The following is a 24,395-nucleotide window of genomic DNA, read 5'->3' on the forward strand; positions in this document are numbered from 1 at the left end:
ATTGGCCTGGGGGGGGGGGGGGGTGCAGCAAGGGAGCAGAGAGTTTTGTGCTCCCCAAATGCAGGTGTCCCTGCCCAGAACTGGCAATTGACAGTTGTGCAATTGGGATTTGAGTTATTTTATGCCCCATTCCCAGAACTGTGCAACCTGCCATGTATGTCTGGCAAGGCAGGTCACACGAGTGAGGAATGGGACATAAAATTCCTCAGGCCCGAAGTGCATAATTGCCTTACCATCTGCCAGCACCTTTAGAGGCTTGGGATGAGGGATGGTATGAAAGTAAGTTTTTCTCCCCAAAGGCCTCCAACTAGAATTTGGAACACTCAGCTAATTAAGATTTTTTTTCCCTTCAAGTTCATGCACATCCCTAGTATAAATGATACTATGTGCCAGCTAAAAATAAAGTCTATTTTTAAATCCTGTTTTGGTTTAGATACAAGCCTGCTGCTGTTCCCTTAGGGTTTATTTGCAGAACATCTTGCACCCGCAATTTTGCTTCAAATGACAAAGAAATTATACAAAAATTGAGAATTGTGTTGGCAATGGTGAGTTAGCTTCATCTATAAAGAAGGATGAGATTTAATTATGCATTCAGTACTGAAAGTAGACCAGAACACAGCATCATGGCAAGTGCTACGTGATCTAAAGCAGTGGTCAGATACTGAATACTGCAAAACACTAAAAATCAGTAACAGTCACACAAGTCACAAACCATTCAAAAGGAAAACAACAAAAGCTGCTTACTTTGACATGGCTCTGGGCTCCCAGGTTGTAAATTTCGGTAGGCTTCACTTCATTAATTATCTTCACTAAGCAAGTACTGTCAGTGAGATCCCCATAGTGCAGCTTCATATCTTTAGATTGAGAATATACAATTAGACCAAAGAAAGCAATACTTGCTACAGTTCTCAAAACCACAAGATCCTATTATTTTAAAGTCCAATCCATTAATTGGGTAACAACATCACTAAATAAGAATTAATATTTTAGAAACATTTTTCTTTATAAGAGTTGCATATATAATGGTGAATTTATTGTTCTTAACATTTGATTTACTTGGGAATATGTGTGCTCTTTTGTACTTCATCAAAAATGGAATACAGGTTTTCCCTCACTTTATGCAGGTTCTGCACACGCGAACTCGCTCTTATGCGATGATCCTTTTTATACCAAAAATTTGTTTTATGCAAGGTAAATTCACTCTTATGGAATTGGTGTGGTGGAAGCCCGCAGTCAGCTGCTTTGTGTGGTACAGTGTGGGAGCGACACGCACCAAAATACAGTCTCCTGTGTGAATCTGTGCTCCTTGCTTGTTGCCTGCGACATGTGTCTCTATAGTTGCCATCCCCATTATGGCTTCAAAGCATCCCATTAGCTTATCTCCTACCCCTATCCCTGGTTCATCAATGAAGCGCAAGAGAGCTTCACTAACACCTTTCACTACCCTCTCTTCACACCGACTAAACATTCACCACCACCCTGAGCCGTCTGCTGTTTGTGAGTACCAAAATTGTCTTGTAAAAACGGTAGAAATGGGTCTGGGGGTCAGTACAGTCACGGTCTTGGAACGTATCCCTATTTGTTACATTGTAAAGTGGGCTCCCTTTATGTGAATTCAAGTTCTGCGCTGTTTTGCAGGAACACATATACAGCATAAAGCAAGGGAAACCTGTATATAAAAACTGATCAGTTGCTCTTCAATTTTAACACAAAGCTATTTTTAACATTTAAACTGCAATATTTCTAATTATGTGGATTTGGGGCTTTGCTTTTTATATTTTTTAAAACCCCAAAACATAGTCAAACTTTAAGTCACCACTAAAGCGTTTTTGACAGAGGGCCCTGCTACACATTCAAATTAAAGCTGGAAAGAAATCAACTAATCGAGTTGTTACACATTTTCAAGCACTAATTTTATAGCTAGTTAGCTCTTTTTATAGTTGGACAGTCATTTTTATTGTGTGATGATTACTTTGTACATGTTTCTGGTCTAAATTTATGCAATTTTGTGCAATTAAACCACTTGGTGCTTGAGAAGCAGGACTGGAATCACAAGGATATGCTGTGGGACCCTAGGGCAGCCTCCTTTTTTTCAATAAAATAACTCCATCGAGATGTTGGCATGCAAGAGAAAAGGGAGGGTACTCAAGGAGTCGGGGCAGGGCAGGAGCCAAGTGGCTAGCAGGGGTCATGACAGCCACCTCTGGGGCTTGGTCCTGTCAGTGATAAAGTAAAACAGGTTTATTACTGTGACAGGACCAGGCCCCAGGGGTGGCCATCATGACCCCTGGTGGCCACTCAGATGAGCTCTGATCACTTACAGCAAAAATGTTCACATGGATAATGACAAGAGACAAGTTCTTTATTAGTAACTGGAGTTTCTCCAAGTGTTTTAATCTGTGCGCATTTCTGCATCCCACCCTCTTGGACAGAATTGCATGCAGTATTAGATTCTGCGGCTGAGAAAAACTGAGGAGCAGGAAGTGCACACTGCCTTTTATTTCTTTGCAAATATCTTATCTTCTTTGCCACAAGACAGGGCAGTGCTGTGGTGCACCTCACAGGTACTCCCAAGGCAAAAGAAATGTCTAATTGAGTGTTTCAGGCACAGAGACAACACCAGTGAGAATGGACAAAGCACCTCAAAGAACTTTGTTACCAGCAATCTCTGTTCCTCACCATGAGCCAGGCACGTAAATTTACACTAACACTGAAGACAGGGCTATTAGGAGGGAGACGTTAATTTGATCAAAGCTAGAGCTACAGCTGGAAATTAGAATTCCAGGTTCCTGCAGAGGACACTCAGCTAATAGCCTACATGTCTGTCACTTCTCTTGGCTATGAATAATGTCTTTCATCATCCATGTAAAAAATGGTGCATGCAGCACAGCATTACATTTTCTGTGAGAAAATTCTCAAAATTCAAATCAGAGCTGTTACTGCAAGCTTAACATTAATGACCACCCCACTCCTCACACTGGGAAGACAGTCATGCCAATATAATTTAATGCCACAATAGAGCAAAAGATACCAACTTTGTCCCTGTAGCACACTGGGTTACCAGGGACAGCTGTAATTCCCCCTGGTGGCTTTGCAACTATGCCCTACTCTGTCCCTAGGCTGCCTTCCCTTCTGTCTTGCCCATCACACCTTGATATAATAACAAGATTAAACGGGCCTGTTACACCTTGATGTAATAACAGGATTAAAAGGCCCCTGGGCCTTAGCGTGGGCTCCAATCCAGTTGAATCCCCACTGGGGTTCCTCGGCACCCTACTGGTTTCAACTACACTACTCCCAAGCTCTTCACTGGGCCTCTCTTGACCGTGCCACTGCAGGGCCCCTATAGCCTTAAAGGCTAATTGCATGTCTCCATTCCTCCGCTATACCACACCTCAAGCCTTGTGGGTGCTGCTGTATCGTTACTCTCCTGCTGGGGCTTCAGCCTCCTTGACTGCCACTGCTCCTTTCCCTCTTAGTTAGGCCTTCTAAATCCAGGCGCACTGTACTGGACCTGGTTTTGAGGCACTAAGTGTGGTCCAGCTCTCTTGGGCACTGAGCCCCTGGCCCCTGTCTGGCTGCTCTCCTCTCAGGCACTGGGCCCCGGCCCCCATCTGGCTCTGTGGCCTCACGCTTGGCCCTGCTCCAGGCTCAGCACTTGTTTGAACCCTGGCAAGACTTGAGACAATCACATGCCCCTCGGGCACTAATGGGGACTTTGTATATCGTCCCTTACAGTCCCAACCCAAACCACTGGTGCTAAACTGCAACCTAAACAGTAAGCCTCTGGGCTAATACAAACAGTCCCCTCTGGGCCTACCAACACAGACACTTTAGAGGGAAAACTTTCCCTCACCTTTTGTGCCAGAATAGCTTCCCAGTTCTCCAAGGGCCTCACTGGGGATCCACAGACAGCAGAGCAGTCTCTACCTACAGCATCCTCTGCTAGGCCCCCTGGCCACGAGCTCTTACCCGTGTGGCTTGCAGGGCTAGACTAGTTTGCTAGTTAGGGCCCTGGTTTTATATACCTGCTAACTGGCCTCATTGCCCAGTTATTATGGTGACCTGCAGCAGCTGCACTCTACCAGGCTGCAGAGCTCCCTCTCTGGGCTGCTTCTCTCATAAAGGAACAGAAAGCCCCAGGCTCTCTGTTACAGTCTCCCATTTCTAAATGCATTTAGAAAGAGATTAGCCTTGACACTACCGCCTGTTCCAAACTACAAGATCCCTCTTCTTTTCCTCCATTGAGCTAAGTAAAGAGCCAGCAGCATCTTCCAGATCAGTAGATGGCCTAATACTAACTAACAGCACCTGTAGAGTCAGCTAAGCACCCACTCAGGTGAAGAGGAGGAGCTGGGCAGTTCAGCTCCACCAGCAACAGGCACTCAGCTGACTTGGTAGGCACTGCTGTCTGTCCACCCAGTTCAGCTCAAAAAACAAGAGCAGCCAGGAAGCTTGGCTCAACCTGTGAAATGGAAGTCATCTGAAGGATGAAACTGCCCAAACTCTTCTCAAGCAGGTGGGCCCTTCAGCTGAATCAGCAGATGTCACTGTCTGCCCACCTAAGTGGAGAAGGGGGGCCATACAGCTCACATGATTGGGCCTTCTGCTCATTTAAAACACATATTTCAATTTCCAAGAGTTAATTTTCTTGGGAGGAGCAGGGAAGGTGTGTATTGTATTTGAATGTGGTACTAGCCTATTAATCTTTGTTCATAGTCAACTGGCAAAAACCTGAAAAAATACCCTCAGTGACAGTCTTCAAGACACTTTATAGTTTTTCAAGTCTAGGTTCTGCATTCTACTCTGGATTTGTGTGCAGGGCAGAGGTGGGCTGTGGGCAGCTTCTCCAGAGGTGGGGAGGGCAGCTCCCACCACTGCATGCTCCCACAGGGGTGGCATGAGGGGCACATGCCCCATGGATTTGTGTGCAGGGCAGAGGTGGGCTGTGAGCTGGGGCTCTGTGTGCCATACTGCCTTTGCTCAAGGAGCCATGCATTGGCTGCACTGTGTGTCTGCTGCCCGCCCAATGGCGGGAGGCACAGCATGGCATTGCATGGCTCCTGGGGCAACAGCAGCAGGGCACAAAGTCCTGAGCTGCGCAGCCTGCCTTCACTCTGGGCACAAATGTGGAGCACACGTGCCTCCCCCAGGGGTGTGTACAGTGGCAGGAGCCACCTTCCCCTCCTCCCCCACCGCTGCCATGCCACTGCCCTGCTGATCACTAGGACAGGGTGGGGCTCACAGCATCCACAGTGAGCTTTCCCGCCTGGTCCTGCCATGCCTGCCAGGCTGTGGAGGCCCCAAAGGTGGGTGGCAGGGTGGGGAGCTGGAGCCTACGCACAGATCTGGGGGACTGATGCATGCAGTGGCAGGGAGCCTGTCTCACCCCACCCCTTCAAACGAGTCACCTCTGGCCCCGCCTTGCTCCCAGACAGGGCCTTGTGGCTGCACATTGTGGCCCTGGGCCCCAAGCACTGCCTGGCTGTGCAGCAGCACCAGCCCCAGCCCCACCCAATTGCCTCCTTCCCTCCGTATGCTGAGCCTCAATTCCCCTTCCACATTTACCTGCGGGGGCTGCTCCCCAGGCTGCCTGACAACCATGTGCATGTACATGCCCATGGCTCCCCTTGCCTGACCACCCTCATCCCACTCCCCCAGCCCTTTGCAGGCTGGAGCTCTTTGCAAAAGAGCAAAATCCACGTTTCTCTGTTAAGATAAAAAATCTGCGTTTTTCTTAGGTAAAGAGGAAAATCCATGGTTTTTTTCTGTTTTTCTGTGGGAAACAGAAAACCCGGATCCTTGGTGGTCAGGCAGGGGGGTGGCACTTACAGTGACATTTCATTTTAATTGTCGAAAAACATAGATTTGAGGGATTTTAAAATCAGAAAATTTGCACTTTTTCTATATCAGAGAATCTGTGAGATTTGTGAATAAGAAGAGAAAACTAGGATCCCCTGCCAACAGGACAGCGGCTAGGACACAGCTGTTGCTGGGAGCTGATCCCAGCTCTCAAAGACCTTTGACTGGGAGGTCAGGAAGAGGCAAGCCCAGCCAGACAACACAGTCCACCTGAAGCCCTGCCTTGGGAGGGAGGGGGCACCTGCAAATGAGCATCTAATTGCTTAGCTAATGATCATTAGGCCACTCCCTATTTTCCTCTTAAGCTATGGGTACTAATCCCCTCATCTCTCCTCCATCCCCCCACCTCCCTTCCTTCTGTCTGCCCTGCTGCCTTCTGATTCCTGCCAGGGCACCACACAGCTTCCTTTCCTCCATTCCCTGCCAGACTGCTCATCTGCAGCTAAAGGATGACTGGTAAGCTAACTAGTTATCTTATCACTTAAACATGCAACCTTTCATATCCCTAGTCATGACACCTGAACTTTATTACAAGTCACTATAGCACAAACTAACCATGCATTTTGGAAACATCTTCAAGGTTTGCTGAAAATTAAACATTTTAAAAATAAGCACCAGCAAAAATATTGTAAATATATATATCTTGTATCATGTTCTACATAGTTTGACAAACTTGGCTGCCTTTAAACCATCCAGGGGGTCAGATACCAAAGACAAGGCCCTTTAAGTGACTGAGGTTTTTCCACCAGGCTAGAAATGCCTGATTCCAATTTCATTAGTCTGATATAAACTGTGCAAGCTTGGTGTTTAATCAACACCTGTAACAATTTTTCACACTTCTTAAATAGGAATGGCTTCAGCTTTCTGACCAAAAAAACAGAGACAAGCCACAGGTACCTAGAATTCTGCCTCCGACCTGCACAGAGCATTCAACCCGCCATTGGCATTCGAATTGCGGAGCAATGGCATAGCTAGTGGGATACCCAGACTGTAACACTGTGTCAAAAAGTATGTACATATCCAGTGGAAGGCAGAGATGTGGCTGTCTTCATATTCAATTCTTCCCACTCGGTAACAAATCAATCATGTCTTATTCATGCTGAGTCACAGTTATTGCTTTTTCATATAGACCCCTCTGTCAGACTCTGGAAGATTTAACCATAGAAGCTGATTTGAGGGGAAAAAAGTGATGCAGTACTGAGAGACCCACCCAAAGTATCTGCAACGTAGCTCAAAGCATTTCATTTCCTAAATCTCACAGTCAAAAAAATCCACTCCAAAAGATAAAGAGCAAATCTTTTACTGAAATCCATAAGATGCAGATGTTAGCAGTTACAAGGTACAGCTAAACTAATATGAGCATTTCCAGAGTATTTCATCAGTCACCAGGACTAGGCTGTGGTACAGCTGAGCCCCTGAAACTGCAAAGGTCACAAAGACAAACAGATGTAAGGAAGTAATACTATATTAGTTCTGGAAAGAAATATTGAATAGAACCAGAGAAAAGTTAATTGGATCCTTCATTTTAGGATCTAAATTTAAGTGATCCACAGTTAAAATGGCTGTCTTCTATACTGGCTTAATGCTGCTTCACATCATCAGCTTCTCAAGGCTTTCCCAATCTGCAGCTTCTTGCAGGACCTACCCACTATTTTTTTCTAAACCAATGACCTCTTTGTACATAGATTACATCAATATTTGCATAAAATATAAAATACCATCCCCTTCCCAGTTCAATTAAATGGACTTGAAGTTTTGCATGTATTTTTCCCCATACCATGGAGGAGCATACATAATAATTATGCCACATTTTGATCAGAAAAAAAACATACTGCTTCCGTTTCTCACTGAGGTAGAGACAGACAGGAAGCCGGAAGGAATCCTTGCTTGGTTAATGGAAGTTTTACCACTATCTTCAGCCTTAATTGGGTAGGATGAAAGCTTTAGAATCACAATTGTTTGTTAGGTTTTAGAGAGAGACGGGGCCATTTATATACCTCTGGCAGGGGAAGGCATGCTGTGGAAAAAAAAAAAAAAGCCTCATGAAAAAATTGAGACTGAGAAATAATACAATACAAAAACAGAGCCTTACTTCCTTCAATGTGAGCCTGTGGGTTCTTATAGAGATGCTCAATCCGGCCTGTGTTGAAAGAGCTAGATCTGCGAACAATTCCATGCACCTATAGTTTAAAGAGGAAGAAGAATGTAAAATTAAATGGGATTTTAGATGCCTCTGTGTGTACCTCTGAATATTCTTGTTAAAACATTTTCTCTAGTGAAACTACTTAAACCAACCCTCTATTTATTTATGTTATTAGGGATTATCACAGGGAAAGCTTTGATTTCGATTGGTAGCACCTTTGTAAAGGCCTCCTACAGCAAAAAAGTAGCAGTTAATAAGCACAATTAATTAGCTCATTAGGATCTAATTCTGTTTGCCAACCCCTCTCTTCCCAAATTCACAAATCCTGATATCAGATACTGCTTGCTGACAGGCATCTCTCTCTATTCTTAATTGAAGGTGGACAGCATGTAGCAATATTAAACATAAATACACATTTGTCAATGGCTCAGCACAAAGTATTTTGTGATGAGTTCTTTGATGATCCATCCTTCTGCCAATATGTTAAATGTTTCATATCCTCTCCTGTTACTACCCCTGCATATCATTCCTGGGCCCAAACACTGCCATTACATTGTGCAGACATTCAACAAACACTGTCAATTGCTCTAGAAAACTGGTACATTGAAAGTGCAGAAACAAGCAGACAAAACAGGACCTTGTTCATAACTTAAGAGTCAGTGTTCTGAGATAACATATAAAGAGACAGGGCAGCTCAGACTTAACTTGAGAGTGGGAATTTCCTTGATAAATAGGTCTGTGAAAAAATTAAATAGTTGGAATAAAAATGAGCTTGCATGATGCTAAAGAAAAGCCTGTTTGTGTTAATACATTAGAGAATCTGTTCAAAAACTGATCCCATTTCCTCCTTATGCAAGATACTCCTTTCTCTGTTGCCAAGGTTTATGTTAGTTTAAGTCACCAGCTGCACAAGTAGAAGCTTAAACTAAAATACCTGACTTGTTCCAGGTATTTCTGAAGCTTTCCCTCACAATTTGATGCAACAAAATTGCTTGTAGGTCTCTTTTTGTTCTTGTCATCCCCATAGCAATTAACATGTGCCCAAGAGCACAGACAAAGTTTCTGGATTGCAAAGGCTGGCTCTACATGCAAGAGACTCCTTGTATTCTATCTAAAGTATATAAAGACTGACTTTAGTGAAGGATATGCACTATACTCAAAACTGAGTGAGGCAACCAAAGATGTACACGTTATCTTTCATGGTTTTAAGATGTTTTAATCTGTTTATCACTCCCTGCCCTAAAATTGTAGCCATAAATCCTCTCTCTCTTTGTTTTGTTTTTTTTAAAGAGCTGGCCTCTCCCCTCTGCTCCCTGGCTGGATCTCTGGCAGAGACTTGCAGGCATAGCAGGGTCCACTTAGCCCCAATCTGTGTCCCCCTCTACCCGCACCACTTGCTACTTAAGCCGGAATCCCTTTCTCCCACAACATGGACTGTAGGCAGAATGTGGTATGCTAGTTAATGCTGAGATGTCGGTGTAAGGCAGATAGGACAGTGTTTGCTTAGGGCTTTTTGGAGCTAATCAACAGGTCAGCTGGTAAGGTCCCTGGATTCCTTCCTTTGGAAAAAACTATGTAAGAAGAGCGTGCTAAATGTTGATAACAGAGCTGATAAATGCTCTGTTATCAAGGGAGGGGCCTAATCATAACATCCTGCTGAGGACTCGCCACAACCCCCCGCCGCTGTCAGCTCAAGCACTGTAAAAGGGAAGGGAGAGCTGCTCTAGTGCCCCACCCCGGATTCTAGCCTGAGCCACTGCAGGCACGTACCAGCATTTTTTCAGACCAGAGGGGATGTCTGTGTGGTTACAAAGTGATTTAGCCTAGCCAGGTTAGACTATTTAGGTTAGACTAACCTGCAAAGATTGAATCAATTCAGGCTCAGGCTTTTTGAATGTCTGTCCCTAGCCTTAGAGGTTAACTAATGCCATTACATGACAAATCCCTTCCTTCCCTTCCCGGTTTCTGTAGTCAAATCATTCTCTCCATTTTATATACTGCTCTATGCATGTTCTTTCAAATAATCTGATGAGGTGATCTTAGTTATCTACTTTAGTTAGTCTAAGGTACAAATCTACTCTGCCTTCTAAATGCCTGTAGCATAATGAAGGAAATATTGCATGCGTTTGCAACATAAGAATTCATGTTCCACTAATTCTGTAGGTGCAGCAAAATTATTTTAATGAAATCCTTAAAAGAATACAGAGCCATAACTAAAAGGCTACAAAAAACATTGGAAACATTGTTATATTCTAATCCAAATATTTTTTTAAACCAGGAAAGTAATGAACTTTGAATTCCAAAAACACAATATTTTAAAGAGGAAAAAATGATCAAGTTAACTTAATCATTCTAACACTATTTCTGAAACTAAAATATTCTGACTTGAAATCCTGATGATAGACATTGTCAGCTCTTGATTATTTGATTCAGAATTGAGTTATGCTCAAGTTCATGTTTACACAAATCATAGACCAACAGTCAAATACTGGCAGCTCAAAGCTTGATGAAAGACTGTACTTCCAGGAGTTTTGTGTCAGCTGAATGACTAGGATGCAGTTAACCATTGAGATGTGCTAAATGCAAACATCACATAGCTTCATAAAGTTCCAGCAAATAAACAGATAGAGAGTCTCTTGCATCCTGTGATAAGAAGAAAACACAAGCTCAGCTTCCCCCCTCACCACACTCCCCCTTTTTGGTATGTGTATGCCAGAGAAAGAAAACCTGCCAAATGCTTAATCCATGCAAGAAAGTATTACTGTAAGAGCTGATGAAAGCTGCCTTTGTTTGCTTGCAAGACAGGTGAAATACAAACTTTGTGACAAGCCAAACTGCATGCAAACTGGATAATCCAGTCAAGAATGCAAGATTAGTGGATTTCTCTCAACAGGGGTTGAGGGTTTTTTTTAAACAAACAAAAATAAATTACATCTGATTTTTGTGCTAAGTTTAGTTACCTCAGTATTTTGAGTCAGTAAACTTCAATTAAAATGACTTAAATTTTACTTTTTTGAAAAAATGGAACATCCAACTGACCAAATAAAGCTACAGTGAATGGGCTTCGAAAAATTTAATGCTGAAAAGTGCAAAGTAATGCACACTAATAAGCAGTCTGACTTATGCATGTCTAGCATTATACTCTTAAGTGACTGTGACCAATGAGAGAAGAGTTAGGAATCACTGAGGCAGTCTAACAGTTTATATTATTTAATTATGTAAAAATAATGCAACAGCCTGTTAAAGAATAATATTAATTCTGTTGCAGCTGAAATTCCTACAAGCCAAAGTCGATTCATGAAGTTATTCTAAGGCAATAAGAAGTTTCCCTATGTGGAAACACAGCATATACTATCATTCAATTGCCATTGGGATCTAATGTATTTATAAGTGTGGGCAGCCAACTTGTTCTCTGCTCATACCAGCCATCACTGATTCACCTCCCTGTATTTGATCACCAGTTACCTACATTATTTCAGTGAAGGAAATATGGTACAAGGTTAGAAACCCTACAGCAAGCACAACTCTGGAAACAAGCATTTAAAAAGTATACTTAAATTACAGTTTAAAACTTATAACCCTGTACAGAATGCTGGGACATGTATGCTCTCCCTACCTATATTGTTTTTCAAGAGCATTTGCAAGGGCTAACCCTAGCAGGCTCTCCCACAGAAATATTCATTTGGTTCTATTTTCCAGTTTATTTGTCCTTGATGCTCTACCCCTCTACCACTATCCTCTCCTCTGACAATGGACTTACCTATGCGTATTTCTTAATTGGGCAGTGACTGCAGAATTCTGGGCAAGGCTGAACTATTTGATGCTTTTAACTTCAGTCTTCACAAAGAGGGGCAGCTACTAGATGAGTGCAGTCAGCAGCTAACAGGGAATGAGACAAACAGCCTAATAGTAGAAAAACAGGTTAGGGATTACTCAGAGGAGCTAGATGCTTTCAAGTTGGCAGGTCCAGATGTGATGTACCCTAGGGCACTGAAGGAATTGGCGGAGGTAAATTCAGAGCTACTGGCCATCTTCTGAGAACTCATGGTAAAGTCCCAGATGACTGGAAAAAGCTAAATATAGTATCCATCTTTAAGAAAGGGAAAAAGGAAGATACAAGGAACTACAGACCAGTCAGCCTGACTACAATGCCTGGAAAGATCATGAAGCAGGTTCTCAAGGAAGCCATTGGAAAACACCCAGAGGAAAACAAGGTTATCAGAAACAGCCAGCATAGATTCACCAAGAATTAGTTATCCCCGACCAATTCGACTTCCCTCAGCTTTCATGCTGCACTTGGGCAGTATGAACCAGCAGCACACTTGCAAGCTGGAAAACTCCCTTCTCGAGAGCACGGTGGCAGAAAGAGATATTGGAGTCATTACTGACTCCAAGATGAACATGGGCCGACAATGTGAGGTCACGGTCAGTAGGGCTAACCGTACCTTGTCGTGCATCCACAGATGAATCTCAAGAAGGGCCAAGGAGGTGATCCTCCCCCTCTATGTGACTCTGGTCAGGCCGCAGCTGGAGTACTGTGTTCAGTTCTGGGCGCCGCACTTCAGGAGGGATGTGGACAGCAATGAGAGGGTCCAGAGGAGGGCCATCCGCGTGATCTGGGGACAGCAGAGCAGACCCTACAAAGAGAGGCTATGGGACCTTAACCTGTTCAGCCTTCACAAGAGAAGGCTAAGGGGGGACCTGGTGGCCATCTATAAACTCACCAGAGGGGACCAGCAGGGTTTGGGAGAGACCCTGTTCCCTCTAGTGCCCCCCGAGGTAACAAGGAATAATGGCCACAAATTGTTAGAAAGTAGGTTTAGACTAGATATCCGAAGACACTACTTCACAGTCAGGGCGGCTAGGATCTGGAACCAACTTCCAAGGGAAGTGGTGATGGCTCCCACCCTGGGCGTCTTTAAGAGGAGGCTAGATGAACACCTTGCAGGGGTCGTTTGACCCCAGTACTCTTTCCTGCCATGGCAGGGGGTCAGACTTGATGATCTGCTCAGGTCCCTTCCGACCCTACTTCTATGAATCTATAAAGTGACAGGCTCTGTGGATGGGGAGGAAAGCAGTGGATATGATATACTGTGAGAAAATGGGGCTCCCCACCTAGCCACAGTGCTAGGTTCCCTACTTTCCATTGGGCACACCCCCTACCTGACTCGCCTGCCATGCCTTGTTCTTAATGAGGATGGTGATTAAGGCGGGAGGCTGCCCATTCATGCCCCAATGCCAGGGGGCACTATCTAAGGATCCCGAAGCAATCTTAGGCCACACCGTCAGACCTCAGTCACATGCCCATTGACACTGCCCGCCTCTCACTCGGGCCTCACACACTGCACCCTCTCTCACAGGGTCTCTTTCATATCTCAATGACTCATCCTGCCTTGCTCCCTCTTGAAGCAGGCCCCTTAGGCTATAGGCTTAGCTAGTCCAGCTCTTGAGTGGCAGACGTACCATCTTTTGGGCCTGTCCCGCGACCCTCACCGGGGTAGTGGCCAGCCAATTACCTGACCGAGTCTAAGCTTACTCTGGCCCCTTCTGGGGGCAACTCTATATACATAAACATATAGGGCTTTCACTCTCTGGTTCCTCCACTCTTCACTCAGGGCTCCACATCTCTGCCCCCACTCACTTTCATAGTTTCATAGTAGTTAGGGGTCAGAAGGGACCTAAATAGATCTGTTAGTCTGCCCCCCGCCACAGGCCGGAGCACACACTGGGATCACATGACCCCAGACAGATGTTCATCCAACCTTTTTTTGAATTTTCCCAAGTTAGGAGCGAGAACCACTTCCCTAGGAAGTTGGTTCCAGATCCTAGCCACCCTAATAGTGAAATAGTGCCTTCTAATCTATAACCTGAACCTATTCTCCAGCAACTTCTGACCATTGTTCCTCATCACCCCAGGTGCTGCTGGGGGGAATAGGACCCTTCCTATTTGCTGCTGATCTCCCCTGAGTTTGTAGGCAGCCACCAAATCTCCCCTCAGCCTCTGTTTGCTGAGGCTGAACAGGTTCAGGTCCCTCGGCCTCTCCTCATAGGGCCTGCCCTGTTGCCCTCCAACCAAGCGGGTGGCCCTCTTCTGAACCCTCTCTAGGTAGGCCACATCATTCTTAAAGTGTGGTGCCCAGAACTGGATGCAGTACTCCAATTGAGGCTGGACCAATGTCATGTAGAGGGGGAGCATCACCTCTCTGGACCGGCTTGAGATGCATCTTTGGATGCATGACAAGGTGCGGTTGGCTTTGCTGGCTGTGGACTGGCATTGGCAGCTCATGTTCATCTTGGAGTCAATAATGACACATGGGGCTCCACCTGTCTGCCCTCCCTCACTTAGGGCCACAGGGCTTCCCTCCCCGGTGGGCTCAGGTGGCCATAGCCGTGCCCGGCCCCAGCTACCCTTCATCAGGGTCTTGCACCCCACAGGCACCTGCAGCTCAGGTAGCTGCAGCCGTGCCTGGCCCCAACTACCTCCGGTGTTAAGTGACCCACCCGAAGGTGAGGGCTAGGGTTAAGGTGCCCCTACCCACCTTTCACCGGGGTGATAACTGGCCTGGCATTTCCTGGGGGCTCCCGCACCACTGAGAGCCCCACCAGGACACCCAGTCCTGGCAGGGTCCAGTTTTAGGTCATGCCCAGAACCAGGAGCCTCCAATCCACCCCCTACAGCTCCTCCCTTACCTCCAGGTTGTTATGGAGCCTCACAGCCAAGAGATGTTGCTGCCTTCCCAGCCAGCAGGGAACTGAGCTGTTTATATAGGCAGCCAGGGATCTAAAATGGCTGCCTCAATCAAGCACCTGCTGGCTGCTTGGCTCTGGTCTTAAAGTGGTAGGCACCCACAGTGCCCTGCCACACATCTTCCCCCTTTAAATGGTACCAGGGGAAGGTTTCCCCTGCTGCTTCTCCAAAAGAGATGTTGCTGCCTTCCCAGCCAGCAGGGAACTGAGCTGTTTATATAGGCAGCCAGGGATCTAAAATGGCTGCCTCAATCAAGCACCTGCTGGCTGCTTGGCTCTGGTCTTAAAGTGGTAGGCACCCACAGTGCCCTGCCACACATCTTCCCCCTTTAAATGGTACCAGGGGAAGGTTTCCCCTGCTGCTTCTCCAAAACAGGCTCCCCTTGGAGCCTGTGAGAGCCCTCAAGAGGCAAGCACCCACAAAGGTGCTCTGCCACATATACCTAGACTTTTGCAAGGCTTTTGACACTCTCTCATGACATTCTCATTAACAAGCTAATGAGCACTGTAAGATTGATATAACTGGTTGAATCATCATACTCAGCAAGCGGTCATCAATGGCTCAATGCCCAGTACAAAGGAGGTATCAAGTGGGGTTCACCAGAGATCTGTTTTGAGTTCAGTATTGTTTAATATCTTCATCAGTGATTCCAATGATGGGATTAGATGTACACTTAGCAAATTTGCAGATACTCCAAAGGGTAAGGCTACAATTCAAAATGACCTGGATACACCAGAGAAGTGGTCCACAATCAATCAGATGGGAATCAACAGGATAAGTGCAAAATCTTGCACTTGGGACAGAATGATTGTATACACAAATTAATACAGACTGGGGAATGACTGGCTAGGCTGCTGTGCTGAAGAGAAGGATCTGGTGGGTTATAGTAGACCTTAAGCTGAATGAGAGCCAAGAGTGTGTTTTTGGTGCAAAAAGCTGGCAGCATATTCAGTTGTATTAAGAGGAGAGTCATCTGCAAACCAAGGGAGCTGAATATTCTACTTTGTTCAGCACTGGTAAGGCCTCACCTGTGCCCAGGTTTGGGCCCCACACTTCAAGAAGGATGTAGACTGTTTGCAAAAAGTCTAGCACAGAGCAACAAAAATGACTGGGAGCCTTGGAGGCAAGACTTGTGAGAAAAGGCTGAAAGAACCAGGGTTACTTAGCCTGAAAAAGGGAAGACGGGGATTTGATAACTGTCTTCAAATACCTGAAGGGCAATTATAGAGAGGATGGAGATGGGCTGTTCTCTGTAGCCACAGGGGACAGGACTAGGAGCAATGGTCTCAAGTTTCAGCAGGGGAAATTATATTGGAGATGAGGAGGAACTTTGACTATAAGGATAGTCAAGCATTGGAATAGCCTACCTAGAAAAACTATGGAATCTCTATCCTTGGAAGTTTTCAAGAACTAGTTGCACAGATATTTAGCTAGGATGGTTTAGTCAAGGACAATCTGGTCTTGAGCTGGAGTAGATCACCTTACAAGGAGGTCCCTTGCAGCGCTCCTTTCCTATGATCCTAACTTCTTGTCCTGCATAACAACTGGCCTGTACAACAGTTGCTCAACATCTAAAGACCATAAAGAGAGTTTGCACTTGGGATATCACATCCATGAACAAAAACTTCAGCGCCCCTTAGGTCATGATCCAAAGCAAAACTCGAGCACATGCATAACTAAAAACCTATATAATCTCATTTAAATCCATATTATTTACATGCTGACAGTTATGCATGTACTAGGTCTCTTGCTTGACCAGGGCCCCAGTCATTAAGCTACAAATTTCTGAAGGGCTGAATATTGTCCTTAAGGTTGCCATTATCCTTCAGCTCATTCCATCATACTTTTTTCCATACACTTGGAAGACAGTAAACTTAGATTGAAGCAAACAAAGTAAATTTCTATGTCTGTAAATTAGGAATGACTGTCATTATTCTGCATATCTGAATTCATACAAACTAAGGGACTGTTTTCAACATAACTACAGGTGCATCTAGTACTAGCCACATTATTTTCATAACTTATTTTGGGCCAGGGTGACATTTAAAAACTACAAATACAGTAGCATGACTTCAGCCACAGGTTGAATATCAACTTTACCATTTACATGGTACTTTTCAGTTTCAAATTCCCTTTTAAATGTGTTTTCTCATCTGTTAAAAAAATAGCTAATTTGAAGCTACTAATGGCCATAAGGACATTTTCACCAGGTTTTAGATCAGAAGGGAAATTTGAGACATCAGGCCAATCATATTTCATCTCAGACTTTATTTATGCAATATAAAACCTGAAAACACTGAACTTGTTACCATCCCTAGGCCAAGTGAGCAATATTGTCTCTCAATAGGTGTTCAAGCTCCAACATAAACACATTAGTTTGCCTTTGTAATCATGCTGCAGGAGACAGACAGAACAACACTTACAGAAGAATGATCAAAACAATGTTTGCTAGTAGTCATAGTATAATCCAATCCAGTGATAAGTGTGGAAAGAGGTCTTTTCATTCAATTATGTTATATTACACAATGAACTACTTAGGAGCCTTTTCTTTAGGAAAGATGCTATGCATTCAGTAACACTGAAGAATAAGGCTGTAGTTAGGAAGATACTGTATTTTCTTGCATACCACATGCCTCCAAATAAAATGCACACCTTGGTTTTGGAAGACAGAATGTGGGGGATGTGGTGGGGAGGAGGGATTTTTTTGAGTTATGGATGACTAACAGTGTCCAGAAAGTGTGGCATCCAAGAAGACAATCTGGGTGAGGCAGCAGGAACTTTTTGGTGTGGCAGGACAATAAGGCAAGGCAAGGCTCCAGACCCTTGCAAGGGCAGTAGCAAGACTGTTACTTTATTATTTACAAAAATTGTTGTATAAAGAAGTGCTGTTTTCACAACATAAGCCTCCTCAAGATACTACAAACAGCATGCAGCAGCTCACTTACCCTAAGCCAGCTCACTTGCTGCTTCAGGCACAAGCTATGCTGCTCAGCCAACAGCTATTGCAAATTCCTTAACATCTGCGAGAGTTAACACAGTATTCTACACTTTCTGTCTGCAGAAGCCAGAGAGAAGTGGCAACCATTAGGGCAGTGTCTGCATAGGTCTATTCCTCCCTGCTTCTATTCCAGTGAAGAAAAAAAAAATCAGCTTCCCCACTTCAGATTCATACCCCTTTTTGGAGAGCTGATTTGGGGGAGGGGGAAGAGGTGTGGCTGGAGGACTGGAAAACCGTTCATATGACCTTCTTCCATCCCCATTGCTAGAGGGGAAAAAAGAAGGATAAAAAGTGTTAATTTGAAGAAACAGATGGAACACCAGAGACAGGTGTTTAAAATGGCGCTATCCCAGCAAAAAAAACAGAACATATGGTCACCCTAAAGATAAGGAAGATGGGCTTGAGGAGAGTCAATAATCTGTACTAACCCTAAATATTATGCTGTGGTAAAAGCATTTACATTTAAATCACAACTGAGAAAGGGGACACGTGAAAGAAAATGTGTGGGTGACCAAATTATAGCAAGGCAGAAAAATAACCAATATAGAATTGTTTTTGGCTCTTTTCCAAGAATTGTATGTTATCCTCAGCATATGTGCCTCCAAAATAGAAAGAGCCAAGTTTTGTGCAAATTTGTGAAACACAAATATGTAAGTAACAGTCAAGGTAGTACAATACATTAAAATTAACTAGATGCAAAAGGATGAAATGCAGAAAGTAAAGACGGATATCAAGAAAAGCTTCCCTATAGCAAGCTCTGCTAAGCTGAGCAAAGGCTTCCCAAACAGCAGAAGAAGCCAATATTAAACATAACTTCAGGTTTATCTACCAAAAAGAGAGAACATTGTAACACAGTATTGCCAGGCACAGGGCTAGGTGTTCTTGAGAAACCTGTCCCCTCTCCCTTCTAAAATCCTAAGATTATGGGATACTTTCTACTGTGCAGGCAAACATCTGTGATTAGATATCCACAATAATGCCAAGCAATTGTGTATTGTATTGTAACTGTATGACCTTTGCAATGCCAACATCAAACAGAACTGTTCAGCTATATAATCCCTGGGATAAGCACAAGACAGGAAGGCACATATATTTATTTTCTTTATACTTGTGTTTGTCAAAGTACAAGTCATTTGACAGCTAAAGCTAAAGCTTAAACTCAAGGGAGAGCTCACAAATGGATACTACCAGTGCAAACTTGACAACAGATACAACGTGACAAGTCTCAGGCATTTGGTTGTATTAAGTTTGGTAAATAAGACTCTCACTTTTAGCATGGAAGCAATAAATCAGAAGGGAAAAATATATTACAACAATACATTCATAAGTCTGCACTTCCATAAAGAAACCAGAATGCCTATTAGAAAGCAACTTCCAGGTTTAAATTTTTAGTATGAGCCTGCCATGGATTAGCATGATTTTTTTTTATTACTTCGCAATTTCAAAATTTAAAAGTGACTTCATTGTGAGCAGGGTTTTTCTTCCTCCACTTCTCCCTCACCTGACTCCCTCTCTCTCCTTTTTTAATGTAGTATATTACATAGTAAATAATGCTCTTTTTTTTTTTTTTTCAAACAGTTTTGGCTGCACAGGTCACCACTTATCTGAGTTAGAGGAAGTGTGCAAAGCAGCTGTACCCAAAGGAGCTGAGAGAATCCACTAGTGGACACAATGTGATAAATAGTACAATAAGCTGGCATGATTACAAGCCGTGTTGCACATTCTTTTCTGGGAGTTTTGATTTGTTATCTAGGGTTGAGTGGAAAACACACACAGAGGAGGACAGCAAAGGAAGCTGGAAGTGGCTGTATCCAAATGATTCCATCAGTCTGCAGTTGGTTTTTGAGTTACTCACCTCATAGCCCTTTTCCAGCAGGAACTCAGCCAAGTAAGAGCCATCCTAGAAAGAGCAAGAGATAGGAAAACATTAAGAATAAAGTGGGTAGCAAGTACCCAACTTGTAGGCCAAAATCTTAAAAATATTTTGAATCATATTGGACTGGGCAAGAGCAAATTTCACTTTTAGTTACCACAAGTAATGTCACATGATTTTTTCGCACTTCCTCCTGAGATTTATGGGGTATATTTATTTAAGAGGACACCCATGCATATGTGCTATTATTTAGTTTAAAACAGCAATCCAATACAAGATAAACCATCTTACAGTAAGTAACTTTAACGTATGCAACTCAAAAATCTCCTGTCCCTCCTTTTCCATTGCCCACTCCAGTTTTCAAATACTTGAGTAGACTGAGATCTTTGGCAACTTACTCTGGGTATCAAATTTAGGCTATTTTGCACAGAGGAAAGGAGGGGGAAATTCTGGATCTGGGCAGCCAGAGTGCCCCGCCAGCTGACCCAACAAGTTTTATAATGCAGCGTTGAGCCCAAGAACTGCTGATTACATAAAACAGTATTCATTCTATATATTGTGATAGAAAAAGAAGCAGGCATTTTATTTTCATGGTCTTTATCACTTCAGTCCCACAAAATGAGTCTAACAATCTCTATTCTGATGTACATGTGTATAAAAATTATGTTCCAGGTTTACATATCGCTAGGCTTCCCTGTCTCTGCCTTTGGGGAGTTTAATTATTAAAATCTTGTCAAATATTGAACATGCTGGTTTGCATTTTTTGTGAGAAATACTCTTTTATGTTCTTTATTACAATTTGGATTATAGCATTCTATAAATCACATTATAAAAACTTATGAAACTTAGTACTATTGCAATGATAGCAAAAACTCCATATAAAATGTAATGTACCATGTCACATATAAAAAATTAACAAGTCATCAATTCCCAGCTAATTGTTCCCTTCCCTGCTCTGTTTTTCACCAATCACAACCTGCTCATGGGAAAATTGAGGTATGTGCTTAAATTCACATAAGCAAGTGTTCCTAATAAACTCAATTAACTTGCTGTAGTAATGCAATGAAGTCAAATTGACTCACAGGCATAAAGTTCACCATGTGCCAAAGACACTCACAAGAGTAAAGTGAACACACTTTCATTTTGGTCCCATTGTTAACGACACATTTGTTTTTGGTCCAGAAAAGTGTGCTACTTGATCTTTGATTTAATGAACTTCCCTTCTAACAGATAGCCTGAAGAGAATCAAATAGTCAATTAAGAAATCTGAGAAGCACTATGAAGCTCTAAACGAAAGAGCTGCCAGTAGAGCACATTTATGATATTGATGCTGTAGCTGTACATAAATCCATGCAGAATGACAAGGCACAGTATACAAAAGCCATATTTTGTGGGTCATTTTAAAACTCCAGCAGCTTTTCTTATGACACTGTGACATATATATTCTGTTTTATAGGCTTTTATAGATAGGGGAAGGAGGGAAGCAGAGAGAAGAAAAAAAAGAGTATCTTGGAATATACATATTCTATCACACATGATATACAGACACTTCGCTTTTAAATGCCCAGATTCAGACCAAAATCAGATTACAATGCTGGCTGATTTGGAACATAATGTACATTTAGCATACCACCCATGGAAATACTGGAACGTTCTGTGGTTCCATAAATTAAATGTCATATATGAGAGTCAATAGGGGTAAAAAGGTACACACAGTCTAAAATGTACAGTAAAACAAGCCTTAGAAATCACAATAGGCAGGCAAAGTTCTTTGGGTAGATGTGATATCTTTTATTAGACAAACTAAGTATTAGAAAGCACAACATTTTGTTTTAAAAAAATAACGGGCAAACCTTTAATTTACATGTTTCATAAATCCCCCAAGATTTGGGGGGAAAGGAGGAGGAGGGAAAAGAGTTCTGCTTTAGTTACATAACCTGTTAAAAAAAAAAAAGAAGAAAGCAGAGGTGAAAATGCTAGAGACCCAAAAGAGAGAGGGGAGGGAAGAGGCTGTGATTATTTAAAAGGCTGATGTGAAACAGACCTGACTAGGATTGAACCCTGTCAATAAGGTCTTGTTCTTCTCACCCGGGCCATTTCTCAAACTTTCCAGCCACACTGGAACATTCTGAACCAGCAGTGGCATTTACTTCCTTTGCATTTCCCTTCAAGGTCTATCAAGTGATAGGGCATGGCTTTACAATGAGTGGGAAAGAGGCAGCAAGTGCGAATGCTACTGGTCCCTGGCTCTAACACTGTACAGCAGATTTACTGTCTGGTTATCTCACACAACGCAGATTGATGTGGTCTCGCTCCGAGATACAGTATCAACCAGTTGTGAAGCTTCACATTTCCCTCTCCGGCTTTTCAGTATGGTAGCTGTCAATGAGTGTAGTAATCAGAACAGTGATTAAAATGTCATAAAAGTTTACAACTTGTTAGGTAGGTTAAAGTTTCAATCTTTTCCTAATGAGATCGAGGGTCAGAGGTTATTAAATGGCCTCCAACAAACATGTTCCAATAAAAACAAAAACAGAAAAACACCTTATGCATGAAAATAATCTACATTATATGCAAATTGTATATTCAAATTTTATTCAAAACAAAAATTTTATACTCTACAATCACGGCACCCAATTTTTAGAAATTATTTATGGAAAAGACTAGAAGGAAGTATTCCAGGAAATATAAAAAACACTTTCTGAAAGTTTCTGTTTTGCTTTCTTTGAATGACAGGCTTCCAACCACATCCATCCCTACCACGCACACAACTAGAGGTGTTGCAGAAAAGGAGCGCTGATGACTCACTGCAAGAAATTGAGTAAAGGCTGGGAGAGAGAAGGTAGGGGCTTTAGGTGGTGTTCCAGCTTAAGGATCAGGACCTACCCTATAAATATTAGGTAAAGTCCTAATCCTTGTTTGTGATCTTCAGGCCTCACAAGTAGTGAATCAATGGATTTAAGAAATGGAAATAGGATACAAAGCATTGCACCACTAAATCACAGCTTCAAAATTGAATGCATGTTAATACTGAGCAAAAAGTTACTGCTGTCCGACTTCCTTGGCTGTCAGGTCATTGTGTATGGGTCCTACACGTTTACACTCCTATCCAATTTTCAAAAGGATATCAGCTTTTTTGGCAGTTATTGCATCAGTTTCAGAACTTTTTAGATCCTGTTTGAAGTGCTGGAATTTTTTTCCCCCCAATGCTTCTTACATACATTTCCAGAGTGAATCTAAGGGCTCCTACAGACATGCAGGGAGCCTGCTCTGATGCGCTGGAAATCCAGTGCGGTCGGAACAGACTCGATAAATCAAGTCTGCTGAAGCACAGAAATTGGCGCACTCTGGCAGCCTTCTGCATCACGTGCATCAACATCCCTGTGCATCCCCACGCTGAAAAAAAACAGCAGAGAGACTCTTTGAAATACATGTTTGATACATCGACTCGTTCGATGAGCTTTAGTTCAAAGCACCCCACCACCATTTTTTCAGCGTGCGGACGCTTTTAATTAGCGCGGCTTGCTAATTAAAGCATCTGGCACCGCATCCCAAAGCGCATGTAAAAATGTCCTAAGTTTTCTGAATGGCAGTGTTTGTATATACTTACCAAACTTAATAGCCTTTCAACAAAAGCTGGATTACTTAAACTGCACCGAACCCGACAAAAGTATTTTCTAGCGTTAATTCTACACTGGTTTTAATCAGTTAGTTTGCTCTGCTGGGTGAGGTGCTCTTCTATTCAATTTAGAAGAGCTATTCAATTCTCTGGCTTAATTTTGTTTTTAGATGAATGCACGCTGCATTTTGAAATTTTGCTAACCAGCCGAAAGAGACAGGAAACATGAGGCCCTATCTCTGTGACCAGGGCACCCACTTTAAACAGAACAGGCCAAGCTAAAGGAATTGCTTTATAATATAGTTGTAACAAAGTTTGGCCCTGTTCAAACATGCCAGACAGTTACACTGGAGCCTGGAGAGGTCAAAACAATTTCACAATAACCATTTAACAAAACTACTCTAGATAAGTAAATGCTTTATCACTGTAACATATTTGGTTTGGAGATTCACTATATTACTTACAACCAAATACAGTAATAGAAAAAGTGTGCACAAAAAATTATATTTCTCTTTGCTTCCTATGCACAAATAGATTTTACTAGTTAAACATAGCTTTCTTTACAACTAAGTCAAGGCAAATTCCAAGATGGAAAAAAAAACCCTATGAGAAGTGAATTAAGCTGGACTACAGTATTAGCATGTATTTTTATATTTAATACATTAAAACTACAGTCAATAAGAATATTAATACCCACTGGTAAGGTATAAGAGCAAAAGAATTATCATAATGATCACAAGTTATGAGTATGTGGGCCTAAATGTCTAGAATGCTAAGGAAAAACAGTTTCATCATTTTTGACAGGTTTCATTTGGCAGCTTTTAGACCAAAAACAACTTCCACAGGCTTTCTTTAAAAAAAGTCCAAGCACTCTATTCTCCTCTCCCTTGCACCAGTATAATTCCATTTAATTCCATGGAGGTGCTTTGGAGTCATAATAAAGAAGACAAGAAGCAGGCCATAAAACATATATAGTTGAATTTCTGAGAAGGCAAAAATTAATAATTGCATCATTCTTGCTGTACTTTGTATCACTCATGCACACAAACACAACAGATGGTTCCCACTGTAGGAAAACGGATAAGAAGTTTAAGAAAAACCATCCACCAAGTCTTTCGGTGAAAGCAACACTCCCACAAAGCCCCTGCTGAA

General features: G+C 42.8%; 1 protein-coding gene across 3 annotated transcripts in view; it reads right to left on the reverse strand.

The window, feature by feature from the left end:
* The window catches only part of GMDS (GDP-mannose 4,6-dehydratase), a 607,114-nt gene that overhangs the window by 494,901 nt on the left and 87,818 nt on the right, over window positions 1-24,395 (reverse strand). For all 3 annotated transcript variants that reach the window (XM_025202406.1, XM_006022214.3, XM_025202405.1), the window contains exons 2-4: window positions 19,607-19,651; window positions 7,955-8,042; window positions 745-854 (exon numbers count right to left, since the gene is read on the reverse strand). In XM_025202406.1, coding sequence (XP_025058191.1) covers window positions 745-852 — 108 coding nt within the window. In that variant the 5' untranslated portion in view covers window positions 853-854; window positions 7,955-8,042; window positions 19,607-19,651. The remainder of the gene's footprint in view (window positions 1-744; window positions 855-7,954; window positions 8,043-19,606; window positions 19,652-24,395) is intronic.

The sequence above is a fragment of the Alligator sinensis genome, unplaced genomic scaffold (genome assembly GCF_000455745.1).
Source record: "Alligator sinensis unplaced genomic scaffold, ASM45574v1 scaffold579_1, whole genome shotgun sequence".
NCBI lineage: Eukaryota > Metazoa > Chordata > Crocodylia > Alligatoridae > Alligator > Alligator sinensis.